The sequence below is a fragment of the Phocoena phocoena genome, chromosome 19, assembly GCF_963924675.1.
Source record: "Phocoena phocoena chromosome 19, mPhoPho1.1, whole genome shotgun sequence".
Lineage (NCBI taxonomy): Eukaryota > Metazoa > Chordata > Mammalia > Artiodactyla > Phocoenidae > Phocoena > Phocoena phocoena.
The window spans coordinates 22579814-22600704 of NC_089237.1; the positions used below are offsets into that span (position 1 = coordinate 22579814).

At 40.2% G+C, this 20891-nt stretch overlaps 1 protein-coding gene across 1 annotated transcript in view; it reads right to left on the reverse strand.

Annotated features, from left to right (window-relative positions):
* SKAP1 (src kinase associated phosphoprotein 1) overlaps positions 1-20891 on the reverse strand; it is a 241111-nt gene that overhangs the window by 41559 nt on the left and 178661 nt on the right. The window contains exons 5-7 of the mRNA XM_065897986.1: positions 4116-4193; positions 3177-3260; positions 73-197 (exon numbers count right to left, since the gene is read on the reverse strand). Coding sequence (XP_065754058.1) covers positions 73-197; positions 3177-3260; positions 4116-4193 — 287 coding nt within the window. The remainder of the gene's footprint in view (positions 1-72; positions 198-3176; positions 3261-4115; positions 4194-20891) is intronic.

Sequence of the window (20891 nt, forward strand, 5' to 3'; positions counted from 1 at the left end):
CCACCACTCACGTGCAATATGGAACGAAACTGCAACACCAATGAGGATCTCCATCGCCCCGGCTCATCCTACCTCATAGCTGCGCCTATCCTGGGAGGTCAGCTCAAAGCAGGATTCTTTCTTGGCATCTTTTCGCAGGTAGGGGGCCATCCGTATACTGTAGCCCTTAATGAGAAAGGTCCCTTTGGGCTGCTTGCCTGCAAGACAGGAAAGCTCCCTGTATCTCCAGAGAGATGCAACTGCCAAGGGAGGGCATCTTCTCTGGATGTAAAATAAAAGCACAGAAACAGCTGTTACATCCCTGAGGAACCACAATAGTCAAGGAGAGGTTATTACTGAAGCTTAAGAAGAGGCTACCGCGACAGCAAGGCAGATATCACTGCCAAGCTAGGGCAATGCAACGTGAAAGGTTACTTAGCCAAAAGAGTACAACAGAGACAGAGAATTTATTAGAATGTTAAGAGATCTATAATAACAGAAAGAAGGAATTATTACAGCAGGGAGAGTGTGGCCGAAAACGTGAGGCTCTTGAAGGCTATTACAGAACTGAAACATTATTATCAGGGCCAGCAGAGCACATTTGAGGGGAGGGACAGCAGCGCAAGGGGGCATTATAAGTTCCCAGGTTCTCCTCCTATGCCCTATGTAGCATTTGGGCTACAGTGCTCTCCCCCTCCTGCTGGTCAGGTGAGAATTTATGCTAGAGGGAGAATAATTAAAACTCAGTATTTTATCCCTCTTGCAAGAGGCCAAATTGGGAAGTAGCAGAGTACTGCTGAGTATCATTAGATGATGAGGAAGGAGATAAAAGGAAAAGGACCCTAAGTGAGTGAAAGGAGAGACGACTATGCCTGTCATTCTCTTTTTTAAAAAAATAAAATATTAGAAACAGAAAAAGAGGGGCTGGTTCCCAAAGATTCTGTGTCCTCATGGTGTGGTTCAGGCAGAACATGTAGAAGAATGGAACCCCCGTGTCTGGGTGATGCTTTCTGTCCTGTGTCATGTGGAATGAGTTGCTTTTTGATGATGATGATAAGAGGGATGGCAGTGGGAAGAAAATATTAAAAGAAAAGAAAAAGAATCTGTCCTCACCTGGTTGAGCTAAAAGAAATACACAAACACTCTATACTTACTAAGAAAATGTCTTGGGCACAATAAGAAGTAACTGGCGAGAAGGGAGCCATGCAACAGTGCTTTTTGACACCAGAATCTTTTTTGTTAAAGTATCTCTCCTTGTTCTAACTGGCCACTAAAATGTTTTGTTGTTTCTTTGGTCACCAGCTTTTATTTCACTCTGACGGCAAAATGGTCAATAAAAGTCTCCAAGCCTCTCGCTCTTGCTCTCCTTCCTCACCTTGAGTAGGAAGGATTCTGAAAGAATGAACGTGATACCTAGTTTTATATCCAGAGATGCCAACCAAGTATTTAAATGCAAGGGAAATGATGAACATTTTTACAAGGACATATATGTTATATTAGTTTGAAGGTTTAAAATAAGAAAATAAAACCTGGTTGGCTTGTATGCCTAGAATTCAGGGGAGAAATTATAGTTGCTGGATTTGAGAGTGGGGGGGGGTTGGAAGGATACAGGGGGCTTGTTACTCAGGTTTTGAGCTATGCTGCTATCATTTCCAAGTAGGGCTTCACACTTTACCCCTGTATAGGAAAGGTTCTGATGAATTGTGATGGTGAACTCAAGATGAAGGTCAGTGATACCTGTTGCAGGCAGAGAGGCAGAATGAGGTAACTGCCTTGAAGTCCAAGAGCAAATCTTAAGGATTCCATGTCACTTAGCAAAGCTATTCTTTCTGCTACCTCAGTCCCAAAAGTGCAGGAAGTCCAAAGGCAAATGTGTAGGTATCTGATTATTCCCTTGACTGGATATCCAGGCTTTGGGAGAGGAATAAGTCCGGGAAAGAAGGAAGAGAGGAGAAACAGAAAATTATCGGAAGGACAATAAAGGATTTACTTTGGATCACGCCTCAGTAAGAAGGTGGTAGAGCACAAAGAAAGCCCCCACAAGAATTGCTACTTTACTTTATCTCCCTCTTGTTTTGTAGAATTACTCCTGGGGCAGTCTAATCCTGCAGGAGGGTATGCCCTATTTGAAAGTTTGCATTCACCTACGATAACAACTTTTAGCTTGTATTTATTTGTTGCTGCCTCCACTTTGTGCTTATATCCTCTATTCCTTCTCACGAACTAAGCAACTGTGTTAAGCATGGATGGGGGTCTTTTAGGGATGGCTCATGAGTGCTGTGCTTGACTGAGTCAGTGGTGGCTCATTAAGAAGCTGCCTCTGGCTTGAGTCAACACTTCGCAGCTGCTGCCATCTGGCTGAAGGGTGTCTCTAGGGGACAGCAACCATTTGGGTCTCAGCACTCCATGGCTCTAGGCATGTCCACTGGATTACGTCCCAGAACCCAGTAGGATAAAGTTTGGAGCCTGCTCTTAGAGAGTTTGGACTCAAAGGTTCTATTTCTGGGCCACTGGTAAGCTGCTAAAATCCTTCTCAGAATTAATTTTTTTCAATATTTTAACTATATTATTAATGCCTATAAAGTGTTTGAGGTTCTTTTTTAAAAAATTTATTTATATTTTATTTTTTGCCGCACTGGGTCTTCGCTGCTGCGTGCGGGCTTTCTCTAGTCGCAGCGAGCGGGGGATACTCTTCGTTGCGGTGCGCGGGCTTCTCATTGTGGTGGCTTCTCTTGTTGCGGAGCACGGGCTCTAGGCGAACGGGCTTCAGTAGCCGTGGCGCACGGGCTCTGTTGCTCCACAGCATGTGGGATCCTCCCGGACCAGGGCTCAAACCCGTGTCCCCTGCATTGGCAGGTGGATTCTTAACCACTGCGCCACCAGGGAAGTCCCAGGGGTTCTGTTTTTTAAATGCCAAAGTATTCAACCTTGATAATGCGTTATTAGTCATAATAAAAGGTAACCTTTTTATATGCTGGCCACATATCCTAGTGTTTAAAGGGGCTATAATTTCTAAATTGGCATCTGAGTTTTTGGTGATGAGTAAGGTACTATTTACCCAGGCTTATTTCTTTCCCAAGCATATCCCTTTATGGGTGTTAGTTAAGGACTGCTAAGTTGAGATCTAAGTGCTTGAGAATTTACGAAGTGCTTGCATCCAGGAGTGAGATGCTGCTGTGCAAATGAAGAACACTTACTTTTCTCATTAGCATAGTAGTAGAAGAGGCCTCTGCTGACAACACACCATCGCTTCTGCCACTCTGATCCAAAGAAACTATGATCTAAACAGAACAGCAGTAAGGGACATAAATTCAGGTAACTACAATCACTGAAGAGTCCGTAAAATCCAACAACACACAGTCCAGTGTGTTATTGTTTTATTTCCGAGGTTAATGGACTGTAAAACCCTCCCTTTCACTCCCACAGGTTATCCCATGTTGACACAGAGTGCAGAGGACTCATTCAGTTAAAGGTCCAAGTTCTAAACAGGTTTTGCCTGCTCTGATCCCAGCTGTTTCTCTACTTTTCCTTTATATCTTTCAGGTTCTAGTCTCATCCTGTAGTTATAAAATTCTCCATGAGATCTCTATGTGTTGCCTTTCAGCAAACCGAAATGACACTCCAGGCCATGGGCATGAGCAAGGCTTTCTTTGTGCTAAGCCAATTTGCCTGAGTGTTAAACCTGGCATTCCAATCCTACTAGAACCTATTCTAATTAAAGAGTGAAAGCTGAAGACTGGGGCTGGTCTAAAACTCGAGAGTGGGCTGCTACACATATGATATAAAAATTGCACTCATAGCAACATAGTTTCACTCTTTGTGGGAGCACACTGAGAGATGAGAACAAAAATATAGTCATTCATTTATTCATTCGACAAGTATTTATTAAGCACCTGTTGTGTACCAGGTGAGCAAGGCAGAACCAATCCCTATCCTGATGAAGTGAAGATCTGGGGCCATCTCTCTTCAGCCTACACACAAACACCAGACTTCTTTTCTTTTCGTCCCTTCCTTTTGCCTTACCCCTGCCTAGTATAGTACTGGGCATAGAGCAGGTACCCCTTATGCTAGCCCTCTTTTTCCTCATTTCCCTTCCCTTCCTGGAGTGTTCTGAGATCGGAGGGTCCAATCAGTACCTTTGCTTTTCTTCTCTAAGTATCCTTGCTTGATGATATTATCAAGCTCTTGAGCTCCTCTTATGATGTCTTCCATTCCTAAAAGGAACAAGAGCAAAATATTTTGTTGAAATCTGACAGAATTTTCATTTATTTGGGCTACTTGAGATAATCTACATTAATGAAGGGGTGCAGAGGGGCTATTGCTTATATATGGCACAAAATAAAACAATTTCTAGATGATTGGGGGGGAAGTAAATTTTCTTTTTCTTCCTAATTATATCTAATGCTAAAATTGCTTAAAATTATCTAAACATAACATTAGTTTGTGCAAGGGGAGGTAGGCTAAGCATGTACTGATCGGCAAGAAAAGGACTCCAGAAAATTAAGAATTTGCTTAACTAAACACATACCTTTTTCTAACAAACAGAAAGCCACCGTAGTGAACATAATTTTTATTAAGTTCACACAAAGAAAGGCTCTGCATAGCTGAACTTGGCAATAGCTGCCAAATTCTGGTTTTGTCAAAGTAATGGTAAGAGTCTAGGTAGAAGCCTTTACACAGAGAAGACCTGGATCTGACATCAGCCTTTAATTGTATGCTGCTAACATTCTCCGCTTTCAATTAGCCTTGTTAGGTACAAATTTATTGAGCAGTCAAGATCCTAATCTATCTTCCACCGCTGGGGTTTATACTTATTGTACAGAAGGGAGGGGCAAAGGACAGAGACAATGAGGCAGGAATTTACTCCTCAAAAAAATAAAATGAAACAGGAACAACAACAAAAACAATTAAAACATATAACTCTCTATTTCTTAATTAGGAGAAATGAAGGGAGTGGGTTAGCATAATCCTAATTTTATTCTTTTTGGTCCCCAAACCCAAATCTCTTTTGGTTTGCCTTAAAAAATTTAGAAAGCAAACAAAATATAAACCAAATTAAGGCACAATGCATATGAATCAACTGGGTCACCTATACGATATCTTGAGACTCTTGGGTGGAATCACTTTTTTCAATCACACAATTGTTTTCTTAACATCTACAATAACTAATATTCAGTGGTAGCTGTGCGTTGGCACTTTGTTCAATGCTTTGAATACTTTTTGTTTAAAAATAACATTTTAAGATGATTTAAAATGCAACTAAAAGTACTTTTTGCTTCTGTTTCAAGCTTAGTTTTAAAAATATAGATCAGAAGAGTTTCTTTTTTAGGTGTTTAAGTGCCTGATTCTATATCCTATTTGTCCATATTGTCAACTTCCTCGTTCATAGACTGTTTTCATTTGTGTGTTTTACAGTTAGCAAACTCTGTGGCTGCTATAAATCCTCCCAGATGGGTCTCAGGGTGCACGCATGAGATGAAGAGCAGCAAAGGAAAGTTCATTTGTCTAGGATTCTTTCATTTCTCCCACCCCTCTGAAAATTCTAATATCTCTTTGAAAATGCTCTCCAAGAAAACAGAGAAGCAGATTGTACTGAGGGTGAGGACCCAGTATGGCTGAGAAGGCCCTTTGAAGGGGAGCCCATCCTCTCTGCAGCGCTGTCAAAAAATTGCTCCTAGAGGCCTAAAAATTAAATGAAAGACACAGGGGATAAGAAAAACAGGATCCCCTAAGCCTGGAGTTTCCATCTTTTCTTCCCATCATTTTTTCCCTTTTTTAAGGTCTTGTTAAACTCAGAGACACAGCTTCTTGTTAAAGATGCCGAGAGTCTGAATCTTAAAAGACATGTTAAACGTTCTATTAGAATTCAAACCTCCTTTTTTAATGCAAATCTAAATGCCATTTTATGGAACATCTATAATTATGAAAATGGGAAGCCATTGCCTTGTGTGTGGGGAGAGTCTGTGAGTATGAATATTACATTAATGTGCCCACACCAGCTCACTGATCCTGCTGGCAGGAGCATAAAAAATGCTCGAGTGAAACTTTTATTTAGATGTTAAGACTCCAGGCCCCAGCGGGGTGACACAGACAGTCCCTGTGAGTTGCCATCAGAGAGAGAGCTTGAATTGAATTACCCAGGGGGGAAGGAAGTAGTGGTGAGCACTGCTTCGCTTATTTAATTTCATTTACTTTCAGTACATTATCAGCATGAGGCTTTTCTCTCCCCACCAACTGAAACCCAAGAATGCCACCACCAAGAAAACAAAGACATAATGCAGCAGAAATGTTTGAATTCCAAGTCACTAATTTTAGGAGACTAGGGACAGCACCATCACCACCTTCTCACCCCAAAAGTCACATTTGGTTTGCTAAAATTGAGCACTGAATGAGTTACTGAATTTCCTCTCTTGGTCATTCACCAACAAGATTCTGAAGAGTAAGAGAGCTGGAAATACAGTATTTTATATGCTGTGTTTTTGTAAGGTGTGTTATGTTGCTTTTTTATTAGAGGGAATCTGTACTGATGAACTCTCTTGCCTGGATTCCCTTATGGGCAGTGGAAAAAATGGGATTATAGGTGAAATTTGGAATGGCTATGGAAAAAAGATTAGATCAAATCAATTTTTATTCTGTTGATTGTCTTCTATGTCTAAGGCACTCTGTGGTGAGTACAATAACAGAATTGTTCTCAATGTAAAGTTGACTCTGAGTGCAATCTCATTACCTCCATGATCTATCAGATAAACCCAGATGGGATCCAGATCTATCCCGGTCCAAGATGGGAAGCCACTGTGGCAATCAAGCTCTCTCCTCTTTCAGTGTCAGCTTAGGGTCCCACTGATCAAGAACCGGTGGTCCTGAGGATACACACGTAAGCCACAGTCCTGTGTGATGAGGCAGGAGGAGTCTTGTATGCCTGAATTCACGCCTACTGGCAAGTGAACCGATCTGCAGAGCGACTTGACATGTAATAGAAGGTATGTAAATGTTTTGCAGGATGATAATAAAAATAGGAAGAAGCTACAAACAATTGCATGAGTAGCTATTTTAAGGCAAAAACTTTTATATTTAAGTATACAATTTTTTTTAAAAATCGAGGCTTTTTGTCCATTACCTGAAAAAGGATATCACCACCTTAATGAAAAAAAAAATAGAAATGATTTATTGGGAATAAATGGCCCTTTGGATAAACCTAAGGGTGTTTCACATTATATAAGCACAAAACAGAATTATATTAGTGTCATAATCTCTCTCTACCACTGCACTTAACTAAATCTCTCAGAATAGCCCATATAAAGGAAAGATTCACTTAGCTGAAGGATGTAGGGCCATAAACATAAGATCGAGAAGAGTGTTAGACACAAGTGATGGCCACCCAACTTTCACAGCAGATGAAGATAAAAGAAATTCTCAGACATCTTTTTCTCCTCATCCAGATTCCTTTAAACCCTGTATCCCACCCATACCAGCTCTGCAGTAACAAACAACAGAGTAGGGGCCGATCTCAGCACTAAACGTGACTCCTCAGTCAGCCACCCACAGCAACAACAATGGGGACCCTTTGGAGTGTGATCCATTTCCATAAAGCAGTCAATAAAAAAGACATGGGAGCTTATGTGAGTCACGGCCTATTTAATCAGCTGCATTCTAGCCCACTGAGAAAAGAGAATTGGAGAAGTCAGTCGGCAACACCACAGCACAACGCTAATAGCATAAGAGGCCACACAATTTCTACTGCAAAAAGGTTGCAGCTCCTGCAGAAAAAAACAGTGCCCACAAACTTTCATTCTAGGTAGCTGGTTTGGTCTCTTGCTCAATCAACCTGAAATGAAAATCAATGATTAAAAAAACCCATCTTCTGTTCAAAGCTTTTCCCTCCTTAAATTGTGGACTTCTCCTACCCTCCCCTTTCCTTCTAATTCAAGTTCTTTTCAATTGTTTGAAAAAGGAGACCAAAGCAACTCCAGCCCAGAGGCTGATCTTTACCAGGGGTGAATTTCAGGCAGGGTTAAGCTTACCAGTTTCTTTCACTAAACTACCTGTGATATAGGACCTGGGTTGTTGGGTGGATGAGGTTGGAGAAAATCTAATATTTGAAGGCTGGGAATGGTCAAGTTCCATTTGTGATTTCAGTTCACTCACAGATCACTGGTGTGTGTGTGCATTTACACAATGACAAACATACGCTTCACGATGCCTCAAATGGACAAAATGAAAGGGGGTATTGCAGGTAGGGTGGGTGGTGTAGTATTCTCCTGTCCAGTGGTTGCTGATCCCCCATCAGTTTGTTAAATCCTCTCCTTTGTATTTGGTTTCTGAGTCCTTCTTTAATAAGTTCGTTACTGTTTTTCGTCAGCTTCTTGCATTTCTGGGTTATTTTTTGCCTTTTTTTCTCAATTTTTAGGAACCAGTCAATAAATGACTGAGGTGTCTGGCAAGAAGTGTTCATCTTCTACACATGATGATAACAGGGAAAATGGTTTCAATGACTCTTCCTTCATTAGTCCCTTGGGACAGGCTTACATAAGTCTTAAACTGCTGTGGTTCCATTCAATATCTACTTGAGTTTACACTTATTCCTCACAGTTTTCTGTCTTTGTGCTTCACTTATTAAGGAATGTAGACCAACACATGTAAGGTGAAAAATTCTAAGCCATTAATAATAATAGACTTAGGATCTAAAAGTTTCAAAGACACAGAAGCCACTCAAATAAACAGCTTTAATTTCTTGGAGAAATAAACTGGATAGCAGATGAAAGGAAGGGATTGAACACAAAGTACTTAACCAGGTTCTTCAACGAGCTGTGACATAAGAAGCTAAGAAACAAAACAAGTGCAATTGGAGCTAGGCAGAAGGACGTCAGAAAATGGTAGAAATCACACGTTTGTGGTTAGCAAACCAGTGCAGGAGACAATATTCAGGAGATCTTCATGGACTCTTGTTTCCCCTCCAATTTTTTAAGGTCTTTAAAAAAATCTGTTAATCCAGGTAACAGACCAAACTGTATAAAAATCTGTGGAAGAAACTTGTTATACTGAGGATACAGAAAATTCATGAGAGATTCTAGGGCAGAAGTACTAAGAAGAAAAGCAGATAACTGATGTACAAAATGATTAAAACTAATATGTTTTCATACAAAATGGTTTTAAAAACCTAACAAGTTTTAATCTGCATTTTATCAAGCATTTTCACATCTCATTTGAGCTCCACAGCATGCCTGTGAGGTATGTATTAATATCATCTCCACTTTACAGACTAGAAAAAAGGCTTACTGAAATTATGGGAGTTGCTGAAGGTTGCTCAGCTGGAAAAGCCCATGCACTTTCCACCACCATGAGCTTCAGCTGAGGAGACACACTCAGATGTACCTGAGGAAAGATACAGTCTTCCCACCTCACTCGCCCATGAGAGACTCCATTTAAATATGGAAGAAGAAACAGACATGATGTGTGATTATTCTGATACTTGATGTCAAAAAATTATTTTAGGATCCTGTATTTCTTGTTTACTTTGTAAGGTACTGGTTGACTAACCTATGGAATTGCTTTCTAGGGCAGGTCTCTGTGAAATTCAAGAGATCAACAGATATGCGGAACAAAAATGAAAGAAAGGGCTTCCCTGGTGGCGCAGTGGTTGAGAATCTGCCTGCCAATGCAGGGGACACAGGTTCGAGCCCTGGTCTGGGAAGATGCCACATGCTGCAGAGCAACTAGGCCTGTGAGCCACAACTACTGAGCCTGCGCATCTGGAGCCTGTGCTCCACAACAAGAGAGGCTGCGACAGTGAGAGGCCCGTGCACCGCGATGAAGAGTGGCCCCCGCTCACCGCAACTAGAGAAAGCCCACGCACAGAAACGAAGACCCAACACAGGCAAAAATAAATAAATTTTTTTAAAAAAGAAAGAAAGTAAGAGAATGTAATAAAAGGATACACAAGGTAAAGAATATACAAGAAGAAGAAACCTGGAGCTCTCAAAAAATGCTGCTGGATCAACAAGGTTTGTAAGGCCTCTTCACAAGAGTGAGATCTAGAAAAGGGAAGCCTGTTTTAGTGTAGGGCTCATGCAGAAATCTCGGACATGATTCATTTACTCTCTAAAGAAGAGGCCTTGGTTTAAAAAGACAGAAGATTTTTAAGTCAAATATCCAAATTTGTTTCTAGAAACCATCGATATTCATGGCATATGAAGAACCTTCTTGTTTCCACAAAGAGGCACCACACTAATTACCACAGAGGACTGTGGTCTTCCGGGAGGCTCCTCTTCCATGTCTCTGTTTTCAGTCGGATTTTACTTATAAGAAGTGAAAGTTTTAGAAAAAAGCACTTCCAACTCTACGTATGATAACTTCAACACACTAATTCTAGCATCTAAATAAATGGGAATAAACAACAGCATCTGGTAGGTAAATAGTTCATCTTAAAGAAAGACTAATTCAATATAATAATTTACTGATCCTCAATCCCGGTATCAGGATACCAGGGCGTCTTTTGATCAGTTGAAGGTGTTGACAGAAATGGCAGAGATTTTGAATAATTCACTTTAAGAATAAGAATGGATTCAAAGTTTTTCTATAATAACACCACCCATTTGCATTCAATATGCTTTCTGAAGGGGAAAAGTCAATTAAAAATAACTTATAGTGTATCTTATTTAGGCCACAGTCTACGGTGATTAAAACACATCTGATGTAGTAGTATAATCATGGCAATCAAGAATTCCTACAGAGCTTTATTTCCTTGAAAAAAATTGTTTCTTCAAAACTGTGGGTGTTCCACGGAAGTGGGTTGGGCATTTAAACGTTCGTGGTCATGTGTTATGGTGGGAAAAAGGTTGAGAATTCATGTAATCTGCACAAAAACAGTTTAAACCCAGGAAGCCTCTTGTGTCTTCTGATTTTATTAATGACACATATATATAACTTAGCACCTTCAGCTTTATTTTTATCCTAAGAATCCATCCTTAATACAGAACTACAAAGATCCAAACGACCTGAAGTCTTTTTTAGCAGCCAAACCACAGTAAGTGGCAGCAGGACAAAGTGAGAATAATCATGACACAAACCCAGACAGTGGTGCTTCAAAGGGCTTTGAGATTCTAAAAAGGAGGAGGAGAGGATCTCAAACACCAAACTTGTCTTTTTTACAAACCTTGAAGGATCACTGTATTTTCCTCTCATCCTGAGACAGGTCACTTTTATACATGTGTCACTTGAGAGCATATCTTTAAAAATGAATGACAAAATATCATTTTCAAATCTATTTATTTACTACTCTACTGGATTGTGATAAGAATATGAAGAAAAGAAAAGAAAAAGAAAAAAGCCCCACCTGGGTTTGGAGTCACTTTTTTTGTGTGTGTGTGGGTTTTTTTTGTGTGTGTGTGGTACGCGGGCCTCTCACTGTTGTGGCCTCTCCTGTTGCGGAGCACAGGCTCCGGACGCGCAGGCTCAGCGGCCATGTCTCACGGGCCCAACCGCTCTGCGGCATGTGGGATCTTCCCGGACCGGGACACGAACCCGTGTCCCCTGCATCGGCAGGCAAACTCTCAACCACTGCGCCACCAGGGAAACCCTGGAGTCACTTTTTAACTGGTTTAACTTCTACCTGTCCACCATACTATGGCCAGAAATCATCTTTCTGAAACGTATATCTGGCCATGTCACATTCCTGCTACAGCCTTTAATGGTTCTCCCTAACCTATAGGATGAAACTCAAGCTCTCTATCACACAAAAACTTTAAAACCTGGTCTCACCCTACCTTCCAGTTTCATTTTCTCCCAACCCCTTATACTTTCCAATACTCCAGCAATAATAGGTAATAGACTTTGCCTTCTGGAATATGCCGTGTACTTTACACTGCCAGGCTTTTGCTCATGCTGTTTTTCCTGGTTGGAAATTCTAATCTGTATCCCCATTTTCTGAGGTGGGAGTGCTCCTTTAAGACTGAATTCAAATGTCACAAACCTTCTGAATCTTTGTCTGTTTCCCCACATAGAATTATATCCTCTCTCTTCTGTGCTCTAATACCATTTTGTATAGGGTACGGTCTTGGCTCCCAGGGACCCTAAACCTTTCCCCCAATACTCTCTCTCCATTCTTGCCTCTTTGCTTTGGTTTACATAAGACCTTAGTTTCTATGTAAAGCTGCTAGAAGCCTTGAATGAGGAAGTAGAAAAGGTACTATTCCCAGGAAAAGGAATGTAGCTATGGATCTGGGTAGAAGGCAATAGGGAGGATGGCCTAGCAAGGGAAGGAGGGTTAGAATAGATCTCACATTCATAGGAAGAGAGAGAGAACACTATGAAAAAAATTAAATGAACAAAACATCATAGTGCCTGGATTGAGATAGGAGAACAAAGAAGAATCCAATAGAGCTGTGCATCCAAGGAGATGGGCCAGTACTTGCACCCCGACTGTCTAGGGAACGAGAGTAAGAATTAGATTGAGGCAGAGCTGGAACAGCTGAAACCCATCACAAGGCAGGGCTGTACTTTAATTGTTGAATTGATGTGGGATTAAGAAGGATCCTTCCCTAAAATACACTCAGTAAACTCCAAGGAGTTTGGTGCTAATTATTTAACTTCTTGAAGCCTAATGAAAACCTGCCAGTGGGAAATCTAGTCCCTTTCACAGAGGGCAGTTCAATTCATTAGTTATATACCTGTTTCTCTCTGTATCCCCAGGGGCCTCGTACACACAGTAGGTGCCTGATAAATGTTTGTTAAACTGAACTGAAACCACTTCCAGCCTTATGGGACTTGGGGTCTAAGAAGGCAATATGGGAGTGAATATTTGTTAGATAAATCATTTTCACCAAAGCCAAAACCAGTAATTTTTGTTCTGCTGTATACTCACTATTTTAATCTTAGAGTTGGTACTGTGAAATAAGAAAGTAAAAAAGGGAAAGAAAGGAAGTAGCCAAGAAAGCCAGGAGGAAGTAGTGGGTGCAGAAGTCGGGAGGAATCACAGTGCTGAGAATGACAGGAGGACGGACAAACAGGATTTTGGGGAAAAAAATAATAATTTGGGAAAAAATGCCATGAACCTCACCTGGAGAGAACTATATCTCCCAGCCAGTTTCACAGCCTCATTGAGATACCGGTTCTCTTCACCTCAGAACTTATCTATCTTCAGGAAAGCATCAAAGGATGGGGTCCAGAGGAAACCATAAATGGACAAAGACCGAGCCAAACTTAACAAATGGATAACTGAGTATACTTCAGAAAAAGGCTGCTGATGGCAATTTCTGAGCTACACAGGCCTTGAGTGGCTGAGAACTTGGCCCCTTGTCTTGTTCTTGTATTTCCCTGAAAAACGGTATTTTTCTCTTTGACCGTCATAGGTACGTTTGTTTGCATCCTGTATGCAAACATCCTATGTGTGTCTGAGCACTTAATACTGTTGATGGTGAAAGCTGCATGAGGATTAGTGTACCAGAATCCCGGAGTCTTTATTTTAGTTACTCTCCAAACCAAAAGATTTCAGGGAGGAATCAAATGATGATAATCTTGCCTTCTCCATGTCTCTCTAGTGAAAAACATTCAGATATCATCAGAGCACTGCATCGAGAAAACCTTTAAAGCAAACAAAGCAGAAAATAAAAAATAAGACTTAGAAACTAATTATCGTGATTCTCTGGGGGTATTTCAGGGTGGATGATCTAATGAGAACTCTCACACCCCATTGGGAAGAACTTGATGGGAATGCAGTGACCTCAGCAATGTGGCTTTGACCTGGTATGTATCATCTGCTGGACAAAGGGCCACTCTCAAGCTGGGCCTTGCTCTCAGCCAGCTCCCTGGGTGTCTCTGCAACAGAATGGGATCAGAGACAGAAAAATGATGGCTACGATAAGGAACCTTTAGGGCAAAAATCACCTCCTTTTCTTTTAAGTTACACGTTTGAGATTTAAAATCTCTTGGTTCTTCTGTTTCATCTGACAAAACTCAAGCAAGTTTGAAGTAAGTCAAATTTTGCAAGGAAAAAATTAGGGAGGGGAAAATGAGGGTGATGTTTCCCGACCCAAAAGTTTCTAACCTAATCATCAAGTCTGTAATTGCAAAATAAAAACACTAAATCTCAATATCTATTTGCACAGCTCATTAACTAAGGGCTCACACTCAGCAAACGGAAAAAAAAAAAAAAAAAAGGAAAAAACCTTCAGCACCAAATACATTTGGAAAGTTACTGTGGAGACCTGTCTTTCCCTAGGATCTAAACTAGGCTGTTGTCAGATGCGTCTGTCTGTCTGTCTTTATTGCTTATTTGGGAAGCAGCAAGTTGGGATGAGGCAAAGCATCTTTTGTCAGACTGTGCTGGAGAGAAAAAGAGAACATTCCTTTCCCCACTGAGTATTATGAACATGATGGCAGGCACTCGACCTGCTCTGCTACTGGGACAACATGATTTACAGTGTGAAAAGGGAAAACCTAAATCACTAAGTAATGAAAACATTAAAGTTAATGCATCACAAGTGAGGAATTTATTACCATTAACTCCAATAAACAGTTATAAAACACTCGTCCTTTCCTGTCCATGTGCAGGGACACAGACACTGTACTTCATTAAGCTCAACTTTCTTTTCGTCTCCACTAGACCAGTCATGTGTGTTTGAACCAACCACCATTTATTGTTAAGTGGACTGGTTCATTTTCCAGGACTGAGAAAGCTGAAGGCACATCCATTTTGCTTCATGGTGCTTGGTACAGACGGATGAAATAGCAAAGTTTAGAAGACATGCAGCTCGGTATTGCTATATAAGTTTATTTAAAAGTCCCTAAAATGTATGTCTGATAAAAGCAGAGTAACTCTTCTGAGCAGCCTTTCTCAGAGGCAGGTATATAAGTAATAATGCCTGGCGAGGAAGGTGGCATATTGGATGCCAATGAACGTCAGGTGCGTTTAGCTGAATAATTTTTCCCTTGTTATTGTTTGGTATAGCACCTAAGAAACCTGAGATGGAAACCCATTTCCTTCCAACATCTTTCTCTGTCACAGGGGCACACCAGTTTATTACCTTCAGGTTTTTCATGAACAAAAGAGGCTGCACATATTGGATGGCTAAGGTAGACTGGTTCTGGAATCATTTGTTTTAGAGGAAAAAAAAAGGGAACTAACGTGTCTTTTTGGAAAGCCAACTCTAATCATGGAATCACCTGGGTGTTACAAAGCAGACAGGAGAGGCAGCATGAAATTCAGGCTACCCTGACCAAACATTCACAATAGTAACAATGATAATAGTAATACTTTACATTTGAATAGCACTTTAGTGTTTGTAAACTTTTTTCCTTTATGGCACCTCTTTGATCCTGATACAAACAGAAAGGCCTCAATAGTCTAAACTTCAGGAGTTGAAACTGAGGCTCAGAGAGGATAAAAGACTTTCTCACATAGCTGGAAGGAAGAATAAGGACAAAAACTCAGTTTTTTAAAAAAGCTCCAAATCCAGTACTTCTTTTTTTTTTTTTTTTTTGCAGTACGCGGGCCTCTCCCTGTTGTGGCCTCTCCCGCTGCGGATGCGCAGGCTCAGCGGCCATGGCTCACGGGCCCAGCCGCTCGCGGCATGTGGGATCCTCCCAGACCAGGGCATGAACCCGCGTCCCCTGCATCGGCAGGCGGACTCTCAACCACTGCGCCACCAGGGAAGCCCAAATCCAGTACATTTTTGGCTACACCGTGCTATGACAAACATGTTACATAATGAATAATGTTATAGTCATAATTATAACCTAAAGTCAAGGTAAACAGTGTTTTAATTCTAGATATCTCAGCCCAAATGGTTTTTAGGAACCCTCTCTGCTAAGCATGGCTACAGTACCAGTACTGCTGGATGGAGCCTGGGAATTGTCCAGGATGGTCAGCTCTGAAACGGGATCTGATTTTTGGCATTACCAGAGAAAAGGCAGGTACCTGGGTGATCCTCCTGTTTGAGGTTCACAGGGATGTTTAGCCCCACCCACTGAGTGGAACTGCTGGGCCTCTCATGGGCCAAATTGTGTAGAACATAGGAAAGAAAGGGCTAGAGAGGCTCTGACGCAGAGTCTGAGCTGTGTAGCCTGCATTACCAAAGCTAAGATTTCCACAAGTAAGACCAACTGCTAAAAAGTAGCATAGTTTAAGGAGGTAGTAATATTTGTCAAAGGGATTCTTCTAAATATTATTTCACCACTATCTTAGAATTTCCATAAGGTACCCTAATGAAGAACTCTTAGATGAAGAAGTTACAGGTCTCTCCAGAGGTGACAGAGCAAATGACTCTGCCACTCATTTTGCACACAGGGAAATTAAATCCCAGCCAGCTATGATGCCATTATGTGACTCATTCAATGATACCATTATGTGACATCACCCAAGGTAACGTGACTAATTTGTCACAGAGTTGAGAAGAGAAATAGAGTTTTCTGACTCCAATTCAACATCATATCACTCTTTTACTCCCATAGTCAGGAAATAATCCTTCTCTAACTCTGGGGGTTTAATTTCTATGGGGAAACTAAACAAGACAGGTCCCAAATTTTGGGACACACAGTTCAGTCGAGAGTGGGAAGCTATCCTGAAAGTAGGTGAATTAAGTAATAGTCTATGTCCTGAACACTGAGGCCCCTAGCCTCCTTTTACTGCTCAGTTCCAAAAACCCTGGTAGTCATGTATAATGGTACCACCAGCAGACACACGGATCCTTCTCTGGAAAAAAATGAATGGCTTCAGAGAAAAGACCTGCAGATGCTGACATCTGGGAGATGCCAAGCAAAATGGTTGGGTCTTCCCATCACTCTCAAGTTTAGGCTTTCTAAAGTGAAGCCCATCAGTGGATATGCTCCGCCCTAGCACACAGAAGTTTCAATCTGCATTTTAGTGCCTCACTTTTAAATAGAAGCAAAGTCTAAAGATCACCAGACATTTGCAGAAAAGCTTCCAACATGGAAGATAAAGACTAAAACATACAACAGATAAAAAGGAACTCAGAGAAAACAATTTAGGGAGCAGAAAAGAAAATGAAAAACCAAAACAAACAAACAAGGGATCATTAATATTCCCAGAGGGATGAGAAGACACTGAATTCATGAAATAGGTTGCTTAAAAAGAAACAATCAGGGAACAAGAGAGTCAGAAATTAAACATAAGGTAGCCAAAATTAAAAACAAAATCAATAGATGGGTTGGAAGATATAATTGAGGATATCTTAAAGAAATAGGGCAAAAAGGTCAAGAAAACAGAAAACAGAAGAGATAAAAATATTAGAACACAGAAAATAAAGGGAAGGAAATGATCAAAGAAACAATAAAATTTCTCACATGAGGGATATAAATCTTCTGATTGAAAGGGACCTCCATACATCCAGCACATGAAGGAAAAGAGGTCCACACCCTGGTAATCACTGTGAACTTTCAGAACACAATGGACAATGAGAAGCTCATAAAAGCTTCTGAGTTGGGGGAAAAATTGGCCATACACAAAGAATCAAGAATCAGACTGGCATTGAACTTCTCCACTGCAACACTAGAAGCTAAAATGAAGCAAAATTTTCCAAATTCTAAGGAAGAAAATTTCCATTAGCGTTTCTACACCCAAATTATCAATCAAGTGTAAAGGTAGAATAAAGAGGTTTTCAGACATGCACATTCTCAAGAAATATACTTCCTGGCCAGCCTTTCTCAGGATGCCACCAGAGGATGTGCTCCAGCAAAGTGAGGGAGTCCACCAAGAAAGAAGGTGATGCTGGATCCGGGTGCAGCTCTGATAAAGGAAAGAGACAAAGGGAAGTCCCAGGGCAGCCAGCCCAAAGTGGGGAGGAGGACAGAGGTGTCCAGGAGAGCAGCTCCAAGAACAAAATGGACCTGATGGATCATCTGATGTGTGTGACCACTTGGAAAATAGGAATATTACAATTCTGCTACAGAGTTTGGGAAGAATTAGGGATGGTGACTTAGAAAACTAATAAAATGAAAAAAGCCTAGGCATTTTCCCACTCTGGAAAGAATACGAAATAAAACTTAATTATAGAAGTTTACAAGGGTTGGCAGTAAATAAAATTTACATAGTTAAAATCACGTAAACCCTAAAACTAAACTAACTAAAAATTATGATATAATCATGTCGGGAAGATGAAGGGAGGAGAAATGAGGATTGGGATGAGATAAGAGTGTTAAATCCTCCTCTGCTATAATATGAAATCAATAGTTAATAGCTGAAATGGAAAAAATCCTGAAAATAGCTGTATAATATTATTCTTTAGAAATGTGGAAGTACACAGCAGAATTTACGAAAGAATGGAAGGGGGTTGCCTCTGGAGAGCTGTACTCAGGGACTGGGAAGGGATAACTGTTTGTAGTACTATTTGATTTTAAAAAACTATATGTCTATATTATTTTGATGAAAATAAAAAATAAGTAGAAAATGGGAAAAATAGTTTTACAACTATTTTACACAAAGCCACACGTCTCCATATTTACATAATGATGTCCATTCTGAGTGGCTAAATATACAAAACTCCTAAGCTTGGTATGAAGCGTTTATGGCAAAGGAATCCAGAAAAGAAAGAAGAAATTGGTGTAGAAAAGAGAAACAATTTTGTTAAAAAACACTTACACAAAGCCACATTTGAATTAGGTACCATTTTAAGAATATTTTAATTATCTGTAGTCTTTGTGCAATATGCAATTCTAATATTGTACTTTGTACCATAGGTTTAATTCTGCTTAAGTTCTTCCTACATTGCAAGGGTACCCACAAAAACAGGAGGCATTTTTCCATTGGAGATCTGTTTTATTTCACACGTAACAAAGGGTACGCAATCCCATTATGAAATTTGGGGGTCAGAAGCCCAGAGTATAAACTTGGGCTGCAATTTACAGAATAGTTTTGTATTACTAGGCATGACCAGAATTGGATAAAGTACCTGCAGATAAAATCAAATCAGGAAAAATTTATTTGGAACCTACTGTGTGGTAGATGTTGTGCCAGAGAGCATACAATTCGTAGAAAGACAACTTCAGATCAGTGCAAAGGCACACAGAGCACAGACATGATTTTAATTTATAGGATTGGAAAAGTACAAGGCCATAAAGCAAGACACCTGTTGTCCTGCATTTATGTTAAAGGTTTTGCCTTTTTAAAAAATAATCAGAAACACATAATCATTATTCTTTTTTTTTTTTTTTTTTTTTTTTTAATCATTATTCTTGACATAAATTACATATTAGATTGAGAGTGGAAATCATGTTTTAAGAATAGGAAGGGAAGGAAAAGTAAAACCAACTGCATGTAATTTTTCAAGTGGAAACAACGGCAAGATGAAGATATATGGGTGTCAGACCCACTGGTAGAGGAAGGAGGCTGTGCTCTCTTACCTCTTGTGGTGTCACTCCTGTGACCTCTACCATTTGAAATGCTTTGATTCCACCTTGCCCAAGGGGCCTGTGAGCAACGGGAAAAGGGATGAAGGATGCCTATGCCTGACCTCACCTTTACATTGTCTAATGACTGAAGGTATAAATCAGCTTTCCCCTTGAAGATCCGAGTGTCAGAAGCTCATGTGAAATGCTGGAAATATTAAATGATGTCCCTGAGGGTTTTATTGTTACTCAGTTTTCTCCTGTAACTGGGAGAGCTGTTCACATGAAGGATACTCTCCCTCAGGACCTCAATTTGTATACAAAATGAAGTATGAAACTCCAACAACTTCTTGCCACTTTGGAAAGAAAATAAACAATTAGTGGAGGTTGCCCTTAGCCTACTGGTCCTGCGTATATTTCAAAGATATCTCTATTCCCAGAGAGCAATTCACACTAATGAAGGTATGATACCCTCATTACAAATCCTTATTTCCAGGGTAATAAATCTGTGATGGTTAAAAAAATCTCCATAGACAATGCAATGTGTCTTTTAATGGGGAAAAACAAAAACTCTTCACTTTATCCTAGTTAGCAGAGGAAGTGTACTAAGAATAGAGGATCAACTGCCCCAATGCCAAGGTTCCATTGCTAGCTCATCACTGTGATCTTGGGCTGTATCTGAAGCTCCATTCCAAGATTCTTTCTGCAGAATTTTTTAAATCTAGGGACTCTTAAACCTCCTAATACACATTGATTCATTAATCCTCACCACTACCTCTGTAATAGGCATAATTATCTGTAATAAGAACAATGATAATTTTTCTCTTGATGGAGAAATTAAAGCGACTTGTTCAAGTCTCTCAGTTAGTAAGTGGACAAAGCAGGAACAGAAATAAGGAATCCTCATGACAATCCTTAGCATTAATCTCTTGGCATCTCTTTTTTCCATCACAGATTTGAAGTACTGGCACACAAAGAATATACTCCCTATTATAAAAATATCACTATATATTTGCATAGAGCTTTAAAAATTTTAGAGCATGTTCAAACCTCTTATTTAGTTCAATTTTTATAATAGCCCTATGAGGTAGGTATTTATAGACTCTGTAATGAAGGACTAAAAGTAAAAAGAAACCGCATAGACAGCTGAGAAGAAAAGCCAGTGAAATATCAAGGATTACCTAAGACATTATAGAATCTTAATTACACCAGGTTTGTAAGAGACAGCCAGATGTATGAATATATTGATTAGCCTGCCCTGTTTCTGTGCGATAATAGAGGACTGATCTCTAAAAGAGCCTCTGCTCTGTGTTCTAAGATCATATTCCAGTCATGAAAGGATATTCAGAATGGTGTAATGTGCTCTTTTAACGCGAGCTCTCTTGCCATCGAACTATGGCTGAATTAGGGATGAATGACACTGCTTCTCTCGGGGGCAAGAGAAAGTGTGAGGGATGAGAGGAATTCCAAACAGCAAAGAAGGAAAAATGAAGAAATAAGGCTCTTTTTTTCCCAAAAGCCTAATCTTCTGAAGCAGGCCCAGTGATTAAAAAAAAACTTAAAAAAAGTAGCAC